Source organism: Corella eumyota, chromosome 1, assembly GCF_963082875.1.
Source record: "Corella eumyota chromosome 1, kaCorEumy4.1, whole genome shotgun sequence".
Classification (NCBI taxonomy): Eukaryota; Metazoa; Chordata; class Ascidiacea; order Phlebobranchia; family Corellidae; genus Corella; species Corella eumyota.
The window spans coordinates 12280418-12292260 of NC_137490.1; the positions used below are offsets into that span (position 1 = coordinate 12280418).

Sequence of the window (11843 nt, forward strand, 5' to 3'; positions counted from 1 at the left end):
CAAGTTAAAAATTAGCTTAAAAATAAACCTCATTATAACTAAATAATAATTCCAGTTGTAAAATCTCGTGACTAAAATTAATATAGAATAAATGTTTTTTTTTACCTTAGTTTCTCTAGTGCCAATACCATGCCAGCATCCTTTAGGAATCTATAAACCCTTATAGCGAGATCAACTTCAAGTGCATTTATGCTGGCGGCACCCAGTTTTAACCAATTTGGTTCAGATTTTAGTTCAGAACAAATTGTCCAGGCTTCTTTCCATCGTCTTAGAGCAATTGCTTGATGTAAACTTTTCTGGTCAATCTTAAACAAATATAGAAATATTTAAAAAATTACAGAATCATGGCAGTATGCATAAAGAAATAGTAAATTATGCTTAGATAAATATAATATGGGCTTTAAATTCTTTAAAATATTATTAAAACAAAAACTTAATATCCATAAAATTGGAAACAAATAACCTAACATTAAGAAATTGCAAAAGGTAATGCCTTAATATCTTTCTTAGACAAGATTCTTTAAATTCTCCAATAAATTGAGGTTATAAACATTAAAGATTTGTAATAGTTTAATTGCCCTAAATAAAAAAAACTTTCACAATAAAACAACTTATGTTTATACCGCTGGTGATGTTTCGCTGGTCGACAGAAAAGAGTGAGTATCAAGAAGTAAAGAACTGGTCTTTCCACTAGCAAGTTGAAGAGTCAAAGTTCCATTGTATAGTAATAAGGGTTTCTGTGTAAAGGGTAAATGGGTGGTACCAACCAGATATACATAAGAACCTAAAAACAAACAAAAATGAAAAAAAAAATGAGCATAGTTTCAAGTGTTGACTATTTTTATAATATAAACAAACACTGTTTATCACTGACAAAAAAAACAAAAGTTTTTTTTTTTTATAAATGTAAGTATCTTGAATCAAAGCTTCTTCAAATCAATAATTATCAATTACTAAACCCAATTATTTTCAAACCAATATTAATCTAAAATTGTCAATTACCCATTTTAAAATTCACAATCTCTCATAACCTTATAAATTTACCTCTAATTGATTCCCTGTTAAAGGTGTAAGTAAATATGGTGGTTTCATCATATACAACAAACACTCCCTTCTCAAAAGGATTATTTTCCCACAATAAACCAAGCGGGTTTGGAGTTAACTTAGGAATTTCGAAGGTTGAGTCGTTCACAGGGTTGTATATCACTCTGTTTAGTATATTTTAATAAACAATGTTTAAAAGATAATAAGGTACAATATCTTCGTGTTTTATAACTTGCAATAAATAAAAAAATAACAGTAATTAGAAATTAGTAATACCTGTACATAAGTATAAATTATATTTTTTTCTATTTAAAAAAATACCTTCTTTGTAGATTTAGCATATATTTTAAATTAGCTCCTGTAATTTTAAACAAAACAATAATTTAAATATTTAAGAGCTAAATAATAACTATTTTATTAAGTCATATCTTACCCTTCCCCTTTGTCATCCAATAAAGCAATATGGCTCCCACTACTGTCAGGATAAATTCCTCTCAGTGCAGAAGTGTGTTTGTAGACATTAACCTGTGCCCAGTCCTCGATGTAAAAGAAATACACATTTCCACTCTAAAAATTAAATTTAATAAAATAATATTTAAGTAATACTGTATGATTTTTAAGCTGTTTTTCCCTATATTAAATAACTAAAGGATTATTTTAGGTTCACACAAATGATAGGTTAGTTTTTGTAAAATGTCATTTTGAAACACTAAATATTTACAAACCTCAGTTGCATAAATGAGAAACTCATTAGTAAGTGAACAGCAAGTTATTTTTCCCATTTCTTCTCTCTCAGGAAATAATTTCGCTTCTCTTTCTTCCACTGCACCATGCATGCCTTGATCAATCTAAAGTAAAAATTTTAAAATTCATAAAAATGTAATTTTGTTTTTCAGTTGTTTTTTTTTCAATTTTTTTTAGGTTATCAAAAAAAAGCATTTTTAACTTGTTATAATCAACTATTTTATTTAGAGTAATTTGTTTAAAAAATTGTTATGCCCTAGATAAAATATTTTAAGCCAATTTTGTTTTTCTATCTGACTTATCTAATCTTTGTGAAAAAGCGTGCACATATTTACTGCATATATATAAAATTAATATAAGGAAGCTTAAGAGTAATTTTGATTATGTTATGACTTTATCAACATTTAAGAAGCAAACTAAAGCAAGCTTTGTAATAGTCGCAAAAATGTTACATCTGACAAGGAATTGGTTAACTTACGATGTGAAGTTGGACTTTTCCTTCAAAAAACACAGCAGCATAATCAGCATTCAAACTCATACTTTTTATTGTTCCCAAGTATTCTCGATCTCTTGTTTTTTCCGTTTCTATTACCGAAAAAATTTATATAATATAAAAATTAAAGGCTAAAAATCTTATAATTAAGGAAGACCATTCCCAGAAAGTTTCGAACACCATTTGTTTTACATATAAAGTCTGTACAACCAAATTTAAACTACTTTAATTTACAATTCCAATCTAAAATTATATTTTACAAATGTGCATAAAAAAAAATTTTTTTTTAAATTTTTTTTTCTGAAGAATTGTACCTACCTCTGTCAGAAAGATAATAGAACCAAGCTCTGTTGTTCATACCAACCGCAAGGTGGTAAGGACCTGAAGCCACAAAACTGGGCTCAACATCAATTGGCACAACTATTGCAGGCTCATTTTCCACATTGTTTACCACAGTTACTTCAAGCAAGGATGTGAGATATGCAAGCCTAAAGCAATGTGTGAAAACATGCTTAACAACTAAGTAGATAGTAAATATTTTTTTAAAACTAAAAAAATTTAAAACTGGGCAAAAATTTTACTTTGTTCCATATGAATCGCCCAACATGGGAAGTTTAGTAAGATAACAATGTAGACTTCCTCGAGCCGTAGAAACGGCTAATAACTGTCCATCTTCTGTCCAGGATATCTCTTTTAAACCTAAAACATAGTCATACAACTATTTTATTCAAGTGACTTTTTGATTTTGCTTAACTATTAATAGGCCTACATACATATCCAAATTTTTTTACTTTGAAAATCCAATTTTTGGAAAATAATTTGTAACCGGCCTAAAGTTTTCAATGACTAACAAAAAAAAATACTAATTACCTTTTGGCTCATCTTCCAGATTAATGATTGCTGTTATTTCTTGCATTTCACGAAGATCGTGAATTCGTATGCTCGAATCACCACACGAGGCAGCATAGTTTAACACGGGAGATATTGCAATTGAGGAAAGATAATCACGATGATTGCGAACTTGAAATAATTCCTTATAAAATACGTAAATATTTTGAATAAATTTTATATATATATACCTTAAACTTATCTATAAAGAATGTTTAAGATTTAACAAAAAAAGATAACCCAAAATAAAAAATAAGAATGTTTAAAATAAACACTTTTCAAAATAAATTTGAGTATAAATTATTCACGCAAATAAAAAATATAAGCCTTCCTTTCTATAATTCTTCTTTTTTAAAAAAGTTTATTTAGTTACAACTTAAAAAGTATATCATACCTTTCCAATTTCTTGAACATGAGTTGAAATAACAAGAAAATAACCTTGTGAGAAGCCAATCATAATATAACCATCCCCAAACCATCTGTAATCTTCCACTTTGCCATATTTGGTCTGAAACGCAAGTTCTGAGGGATTCTCTGGGTCAAAAAGCTTGTGCAAAAATAAGGTCTTCTTACCAACTAGTATACTAACCTGTAAACATAAAAACATTATTAATTTTGAATAATATTTCTCACCAATTTTATAACAAACTATAAATATGGGAAGTCTATATATCTTAAGCATAGTATGAAAACCAATATTAAAAAAAATAAGATTTAATAACCGCCAGCTTGGTGTAGTGGTAAGAACACTTGCTACACCACACATGGGGACCCGGGTTCAATCCCCACTGACCTTATGCTTTAGCGCTCTTGAGTAAGGCGCTATAAACGATACGAACTCCTGCTGAGCCAGCACTTTATCAGCAGCATAATTATAAGGCAATTATAATTTATAATATCCCAAACTGCCAGAGGCAACTCAAGAGTGGGTTGGATTAACTGATGTTACTCTATGTTTAAGTCGTGCATTCGACTTTCCCACATCGAGGATAAAGATATGTACGAAAAAAATAAAATAAAAAATAACAAAGTCATTTTTCATGAAAAACTTATATACAGTGTTTTCTCCTGACTCAGTTTTTCCACTTAATTTCATCTCAGAAAATTGAATCATACTTGGTTGATCTCGAACAGCAAATTGGTTGATTGTATTTCCATTCATATCACTGATCTATATACAGATTTAAACTTTTAGTTAAATAAAGCTGAATTTATATTTAGTTTGTTGTAACTATCCGGAGCTTTACTGTATCTAAAATAAACTTATAAAAAATAATTATTTACAACTGCGTTTACAAATCAATCAAAAAGAATTTTTTAATAAAAATCAATAGTTTTTAAAGTTTATGTATTGGGGGGTTTTTTGATAATAACACTTAAAAACAAGGAGTATTGCTTAGGTGATATTCAACCCATGACCTCTCAGTCTGTAATTTAACAGAAGTAAAACAAATTACTATTTACTTACTGTGACCATATTGTCTGTCCCACCTAGTGCTAGCTGTTTGTTTTGACTCCAACATCCACAAATTATTTTGCGATTATGCTTTCCTAGTATGGGAACTTTTCGTCCAACTTTATGGTCATACAAAATTAAATTTCCTTTTGTGGTTCCTATTAATTTAACATGGGTTAAATAACTTAGGTATTAATTTATTAAGACATTAAATACCGTACATTAGCTTTACAAACTTTATCTTTTATGATGTTAACAATTATGATTACAAATAAAATTTATTAGAAACATTTTTTTTAATACATAAGTAAACACATAAAATATCAAATCTTACTTTTAAGTTAATCTTAATATTGTAGATTTTTAATAATCACTAAAATTTACCGATTGCAAGAAGAAAATCAGATTTTGACCAACATAAAAAAGTTAATGTGTCCTTAACACCACTATCAACTTTTGCTGCCCTCTTTTGATTGGCATCCCACATGAACATCATACTACTCTTTTCACAAATTGCACAGAGTATATCGCCATCATTATCCCATTCCATACCAGTACAATTTCTAAAGTCGATAAAAACAATAAAAAAATTATTTTAATTGATTTTATTACAGATTTAAATCAAAAAGGTACGCTATTTTTAAATATATATATAATACACTTTTAAAAATTATTTTGATAAATTTACTTTCTTAAATATAGAGTTTTTTTTTGTTATTTACTAGCCCACATAATAAAATAAAGTACCCTCTTTAAAATAGGCTTAATAAAATTATTTAACATTCAAAGTTGCTGAAATATTTTTGATAAAATTTAATTAACTCCAATACCCAGGTAACTGAATTTGCTCCTCCAACTGACCATGTCTGTCCCATATTCTAACAACATGGTCATGTCCTGTCGTTGCAAGATAATTTCCCAAACTCTGCTGCCATTTAAACATTAGAGGAGTATCTGAGCCATGAACTTTCTCTTTTAAGCTAAACATGCGCTGTGAATAATATAACAAACTAAAGTTATCTTAATATATTTTAATTATAATATTATTTTTTTTACAAAATTTAAAATAAAGGTTTTTAAAAACTGATAAAATAACAACATTGTTTTACTAAATTATTAATTTTATCAAAGCTAAATATAATTCCATTACCTGCATGATGATGTTAATTGTAAACTCTGAATCCTGTAAAATATAATTCAATAAGTTATTTTTTGCGAAAAGTTTATAAAATACGTGCAACGGAAAAAATTGCAAAATAATAAAAAAAAGTATGCGATATTTCAAAAATGAAAAAAACTTTTAACCACATAGTATATACCTATGTTAAGTATTTATTAAACATTTTTAAATTTAATACTTGTAATATTACCTGAAATAATTAACAAAACTGGGCAACCAAATTTAAAAATATTTTTCAACTTAGCTTTCCCAGCAACGAATTTTAAGTTGTTGGTATGTCAAAAACCTAGCGGTTGTCGATCAGGCGTAAAATTTTACAAACTATAACAACAAATTTTTAGCTCTTGTTAAATAAAAAAATTGTTTATTGAAAAACAATAAAAAATTAATTTGAAAAAAAACAGTTATTTTAAAGTTCTATGAAGCTTTCGTACTTTTTTACAATAACTTTGGCAACATCGAAAAAACACATAACATCATGGTGTAGAGATTTTAAAAACCCTTTTTTTCTTAGAACGTTAGCTAAGGTTGGTGTTTTTCTACATTTTAATCCGAAATAATCAATTAAACCTTAATATTTTTTAAATCTGAAAACTATAAATTAAAAAAGCAGATTTTGTTATAACTCATTGTCCAACAAAATTGTTTAATGTAACACTTTGTACGTCAAACACAATCCAAAATATAATTTAGTTTTTCATTAGGAGATAATTTCAAAACAAACGCAGATTACAACAAAATTTAGTTTAATTCTAAGTTGCTATTTCATGTTAATGTCTGCAAAATATAAATAATTGTGATAAATGAGGCAGTTATCAATTTATTCAATGTATTACTGTTCAATAATTACAAACAGGCAAACACCACAAAAACTATGGTATGAATCAATTTTTTTAATGTTATTTAGATGGCCGGATCTAATAAAGATAAGAAGGGGCGGTCAGGAGTGAAGGCAATGAAAGATGTGGTGACGAGGGAATACACAATTCACTTGCACAAACGCATCCATGGAATGTATGTTGTTATTCTTTAAATTATTAGACAACATTTAACTTAAAATACCATAAGAAAAAGTTTTTATATAAACAAAGAATCCTTACTGTTTGTCCAATGCCAGGATTACCAAACCAATATTATGGCAAGTTTTATATGAGTTTATCGTTTATTTTAAGGGGTTTTAAAAAGCGTGCTCCACGAGCTGTGAAGGAGATTAAGAAATTTGCATCAAAGATGATGGGAACCACTGATGTGAGACTTGACACTCGTTTAAATAAAGCTGTTTGGGCACAAGGTGTCAGGTGGGATCATTTTTAAATAGTTGACAATGAAAATTTTTGTTTGTACATATTATTTTTTTTTAAATTCGTAATTATTTGAAATATTTATGTATGCCTGCAAAATAAATATTGCTATTGTTAAAATAAAATTCTCTAATTCTTTTTTAGAAATGTTCCTTATCGAATTAGAGTTCGTTTAGCACGAAAACGTAACGAGGATGAAGATTCAGCAAACAAACTTTACACCCTGGTTACCCACGTCCCCGTTGCATCATTTAAGGGTCTTAATACTGTTAATGTTGACGCCGACGAATAAATAAAAACCCCTTAAATTTATCTGGTTTTGTGTTATTATCAGCCTTAGGTATCATTGATGTTAGTTACACTATTGAATATTGTTTTTAAAAATATTTAGATTCTTTAGTATAGTTTTAGAAAATTTGGAGGCATGTCTATTTAATCGAACAATTAAATTACTAGAGATTCCCTGCAATTTAACAACAAAGGGTATGATATTATAGAATTTTTTTGTAAGTTTTTAAATGCAATTTTTTGTAAGTTTTTAAATGCAAACAGGCAGACAGAATATACAAAATTTTATTTAGGTATTTGTTCTTAAATAAATATCCTTCTACACAATATAAATTATTATCAGTTTACTTTAGTAGTTTTTCTTTCCTTAATGGTGACAATTAAGCTGGCAATAATGCCAACAGAATATCCAATTACTATTCCAATAACACAGGGAATTGGCCATTTTTGCCAAGGCCTGTCCCAATCTAATGGAATTACTATTGGAGATATCCAACTACCTAGAGCCATGCACAGTGATAGAAAATATAAAAGTCTTTCAGTAGAGTTTTGATATGTGCCACTGATAATTACTCGCAAATATTCATAGTGATCAGTTCCCAGTATACACAATCCAGGGACTAAAAATAAAGAAGTTGCTAGCAATGCCCAAGTTGTTGTTTCAAATACGGATGCAAAAAATGGTGCCCCAAAGAGTATGCAAACATAGTGCAAAGTTAACCATGATCCAACAATAAACAAAATGGCTTTTAGCCAATTATTAGATTTGTTTACATTCAGATCACCCACGGATTCCACTCCTTTGCTCCATTCCCACAAATGGCATAAAATTACCGATTGCAAAAGACTGTTTAAACAAATGTAGATCCAGGTTGTTTTTAGTGGGTTATTTATTAAAGGATTGCTTGTCATTAAAAACAGGGGCCCAATGAAGTAAACAACGGGTAAACTTAACAGCAAAATCTCTGGAAGAATATTTGCCAGTAAACTTCTGGCTTGTGGTTGTGTATCCTTCTTTGTTAAGGGTAACATCTTTTTTATTTTGAAGGTTTCGGTTGAAAAGGATCAGACCAAACTTCCAAGCCACCAGGTTGAATTTCTTCTTGTTTTACGTGTGCTCTACCTTCCTTTTGAATATTCTCTGTAAGAAAAATTCTTTTGTATAAAAGGCTTTATATCATTAGAATGCAATAGGTAAAAATCAGACAAAAACAAAAGATGCTTATTTAAAACATGACTAGGTACAGAGATTAAGAAAACCAATCTAATAAATCTACTATAACATTTATTAATTATTTTTGTGTATGCTTGATAATATTTACTATAAATATATTTTTAAATTAAAGTAAATTACATAACAGACATATGGAATCGAAAGATTAATACGTACTATATTTATTGATATTGTAAAGAGGAAAGACGTAAATTGGATAAAAAGCAATGCCAATCGCAAGGACCAATCCAGCAATAGCCCAGCCACCACCTAAAGAATTTCTTTTTACGTTTAAATCAGAAGGACGAGGTGCTTGTCGGTTACTGAACAGCCCCTTGCTAAAAAATACCATTGCCTATAGTATAGTCAGCAGAAGATCGTCAGCCACTTACCCTGTAAATAAGTTCTAAATTTAAAAACCTGGGCTTCTAACTGAAGTTTGGTCTGACTACGAATTTACTCTGGCGTGTCTTTAAAACTAATTTGGTTTGCGCAAGACGCCACTTCGAAATTATAACTGCTGTTGGATTTGTAAGTTTGTCCTTTGTAAAGTAACTACTTTTATTACGCATAAATGAGTTTTAATTAAAAGTGGTTTATTTTTTGCCAGAGAGAAAAATCGAAAGTAATAAAATTATGTATTCTGTCTATAAAATGATCTTTAACCTTGGCTTAACCAGCCTATTTGGATTTCATTTGTTGTCGCTAACAAACGTTGTGGCAACATCGTACCAACTTCACGTACACACGTTTATTAGTTGCACATCTGGCCGATTCCCCGTGTTATTGGAATAGTAATTGGATATTTTGTTGGCATTTTTGCCAGTATAGTTGTCACTATTAACAAACGTTGTGGCAACATCGTACCAACTTCACGTACACACGACACATCAAGCCGTAACATTTTTTGTTAAACGAATTTCTGATTGTGGTGAAACAATTCTTTAACCTACATTTTACAAATCTTAAATGAAAAATCTGTAAATCCACTAACAATTACACAAACTGGTTTATAATTTTTTATTTATTGAGTACATCAATTTATTGTGGTGGCATTTGGGTGGGAGGAGCCACCTGTTGCATTGGTGGAATCTGACTGGCCTGTGGTGGGATCTGCATTGCCTCTGGTGTTGGTTTTGTTCCCTTGGATTCGCTCTTCGGTCCAGTGACAGTCTCCTCTTCTTTCGGCTCAACGATGTTGACGTTGTCCGGAAGAGGCTTCTTGGGTCCGATCTTGCCATTAGGATCCCATGGCAACATAATTTTAACTTTAATACCAAGGACACCTTAAAAATTTCAAATCGATTGTTATTTATATTTTAGTAATTTATTTAAAACAAAATTGAATTTTAAACCTTTTTAAAACTTTGCTGCATTACAAGTAAAGGTTATGTCTAGAACCCAATAAAATTTACCCAATCTGCTGTTACAAACATTTTTTTAAAGATGAGAACAGACTTTACGATAAAAATACAGCATAATGAAGCTTTTTAGAACATAAGTTATCATAATGCATCAGTAAGTAAGTAAAAACTTAGTTTCATCAAAGTAACATTTATACTATGAAGACCATCGTGAGAACATCATTTGCATTATATTTAATAAAATTTACAATTTTTGTAAATACTTAACAACGAAATACACCATTTTATTTCAGCAAAAACTAATTAAGCCAAATGTAGTTTAACTTCATTTCAATTACTTCACATTAAAGTTACAAAACACAACATAAGTACAAAATTTAACAACTTTCACATTTTAAAATGTAAACAGCAGATTTTCGTGTAAATTTTCCTATACCATCAACTTATTATCGTGTTTTATAAAAAAAAAGTCTTAAAAATTACCTTGTCTGAGAAGAACGTGTCGAACTGCAGTATCAACATATTCCCTGACTGGAAAACCGGAGTGGATCATCAAACCATCAACAAATTTCATGGACTTTGCTCGTTGACCTCTCAACTTTCCTGAAACAACAACCTCACAACCTTTTGCACCAGACTCCATGATAAATCGAAGTACCCCATAACAAGCTCTTGAATTAAAGACAAAGTGTTAAGATAAAAGGCATTTTTTTCAGGTGTAATTTTACTTTTCAGATGTAATTGCATCAGATAAGTTAAGTGACGAATTTATCAACATGGTCCAAATTCTGACAGGGGCATTCACAATCATCATTCGCAAAAATAATTGAATTTATTTGTTCATTGGAAAAAATTACCTTCGCACAGCAAGTCCTCCCAAAAGTTTGTATCTTAAAGATTCACACTGAGCGGTTGCGCAAAGACCTCGGTTAGCCACCTTTTCAGCATACAACTATAAGATGATAATTATATTAAAACATTTGGATGTTTATAACTAATTATTTATGGTTTTATTAATTTAATTGCATCAGATAAGTTAAGTTACGAATTTATCAACATGGTCCAAATTCTGACAGGGGCATTCACAATCATCATTTGCAATTTTTAGTTTTAATAAAATTTAATAATTTACTTTATTTTTTATGTTAGTCTGTTAATTAGTTGATAAAATATAATTGTCATTCTTAGTTAAATTGGTTATACACCATATTTATTTGAAGTAAAAATTAAAAGCAGTGTAACCTCTAAAACATATATATATATGGCAAACTTACTTCAACTGTTCCGTCTTTGAACTTGAATCGCTTTTGGACCATAGCAGTCAATTCCCGAATTCTTCGTCCCTTTTCACCCAAAACATTTTGAGTTCTTGTGGCAAGAATGATAATTTCAGTTCGCGAGGGGGTAACTCGAACTTCAACACCACTGTAACCATCTTCAGCTAGTTCTCTCCATAACAGTTCGTTTAATTCTGCTTTAAACAAGCCATCGAGTACGAACTAAAATTAAAAGTAAGTTTACGATATCCGCTTATATCAACGTTTAACAATGTAATCGAACTAAAATTATCTAGGGTACAGAAAATATGCTTTTAAATAAATCATTTTAACTGATTTTATAAGAAAATCTTTGTTTTAAACTGCCTAGTTTACCTTTCTTTTTTTAGATATTTGCCGAGGTTGCTCGGGCACAGGAGCCATATTGACAATTTTGGTAAAGAGATTTTCATGGGGAATTTTTTTGTAGACTTCGGTAAAACATAGACATCTGTTATTTTCACATTTATTCAGATACCATGTCAAATGTAAATTAACTACAATATTTTCTCTATTAAGTTATTAAAACGCTTGTCAATACAAATTATTCAATATA

At 29.5% G+C, this 11843-nt stretch overlaps 4 protein-coding genes across 6 annotated transcripts in view; 1 reads left to right on the top strand and 3 right to left on the bottom strand.

The window, feature by feature from the left end:
- The window catches only part of LOC145764173 (WD repeat-containing protein 19-like), a 40809-nt gene extending 34737 nt beyond the window's left edge, over positions 1 to 6072 (bottom strand). Inside the window, exons 1-16 of one of the 2 annotated variants that reach the window (XM_082575771.1) lie at positions 5996 to 6072; positions 5776 to 5808; positions 5456 to 5616; positions 5010 to 5188; positions 4638 to 4783; positions 4227 to 4340; positions 3564 to 3758; positions 3152 to 3314; positions 2863 to 2980; positions 2600 to 2769; positions 2267 to 2373; positions 1770 to 1892; positions 1478 to 1611; positions 1045 to 1208; positions 624 to 784; positions 106 to 305 (exon numbers count right to left, since the gene is read on the bottom strand). In XM_082575771.1, the coding sequence (XP_082431897.1) occupies positions 106 to 305; positions 624 to 784; positions 1045 to 1208; positions 1478 to 1611; positions 1770 to 1892; positions 2267 to 2373; positions 2600 to 2769; positions 2863 to 2980; positions 3152 to 3314; positions 3564 to 3758; positions 4227 to 4340; positions 4638 to 4783; positions 5010 to 5188; positions 5456 to 5616; positions 5776 to 5781 (2141 nt within the window). In that variant the 5' untranslated portion in view covers positions 5782 to 5808; positions 5996 to 6072. Of the gene's footprint in view, positions 1 to 105; positions 306 to 623; positions 785 to 1044; positions 1209 to 1477; positions 1612 to 1769; positions 1893 to 2266; positions 2374 to 2599; positions 2770 to 2862; positions 2981 to 3151; positions 3315 to 3563; positions 3759 to 4226; positions 4341 to 4633; positions 4784 to 5009; positions 5189 to 5455; positions 5617 to 5775; positions 5809 to 5995 lie in introns of those variants that run through there. The other variant, XM_082575772.1, reaches the window with a different exon arrangement.
- A 221-nt stretch (positions 6073 to 6293) lies between these two features.
- Positions 6294 to 7418, top strand: LOC145747475 (uncharacterized). Its single transcript, XM_082564886.1, has 4 exons — positions 6294 to 6332; positions 6713 to 6819; positions 6978 to 7103; positions 7251 to 7418. The coding sequence occupies exons 2-4, from the start codon at positions 6713 to 6715 to the stop codon at positions 7396 to 7398; spliced, it is 381 nt and encodes a 126-aa protein (XP_082421012.1). The 5' UTR covers positions 6294 to 6332; the 3' UTR covers positions 7399 to 7418.
- A 251-nt stretch (positions 7419 to 7669) lies between these two features.
- LOC145761154 (small integral membrane protein 20-like) lies at positions 7670 to 9050 on the bottom strand. Of its 2 annotated transcripts, none has more exons than XM_082574563.1 (2): positions 8785 to 8926; positions 7670 to 8535 (listed from the first exon to the last, which is right to left on the bottom strand). In XM_082574563.1, the coding sequence occupies exon 2, from the start codon at positions 8424 to 8426 to the stop codon at positions 7734 to 7736; it is 693 nt and encodes a 230-aa protein (XP_082430689.1). In that variant the 5' UTR covers positions 8427 to 8535; positions 8785 to 8926; the 3' UTR covers positions 7670 to 7733. The 2 variants fall into 2 exon arrangements, with proteins under 2 accessions (XP_082430689.1, XP_082430690.1); XM_082574564.1 differs by having other exon boundaries at positions 8289 to 8535; positions 8785 to 9050.
- Positions 9051 to 9625: 575 nt separating this feature from the next.
- Positions 9626 to 11724, bottom strand: LOC145764124 (small ribosomal subunit protein uS3-like). The gene is made up of 5 exons (XM_082575713.1): positions 11624 to 11724; positions 11246 to 11470; positions 10829 to 10923; positions 10455 to 10642; positions 9626 to 9893 (listed from the first exon to the last, which is right to left on the bottom strand). Exons 1-5 carry the CDS (start codon positions 11669 to 11671, stop codon positions 9649 to 9651), a joined length of 801 nt encoding a protein of 266 aa, XP_082431839.1. The 5' UTR covers positions 11672 to 11724; the 3' UTR covers positions 9626 to 9648.
- Positions 11725 to 11843: the final 119 nt, after the last annotated feature.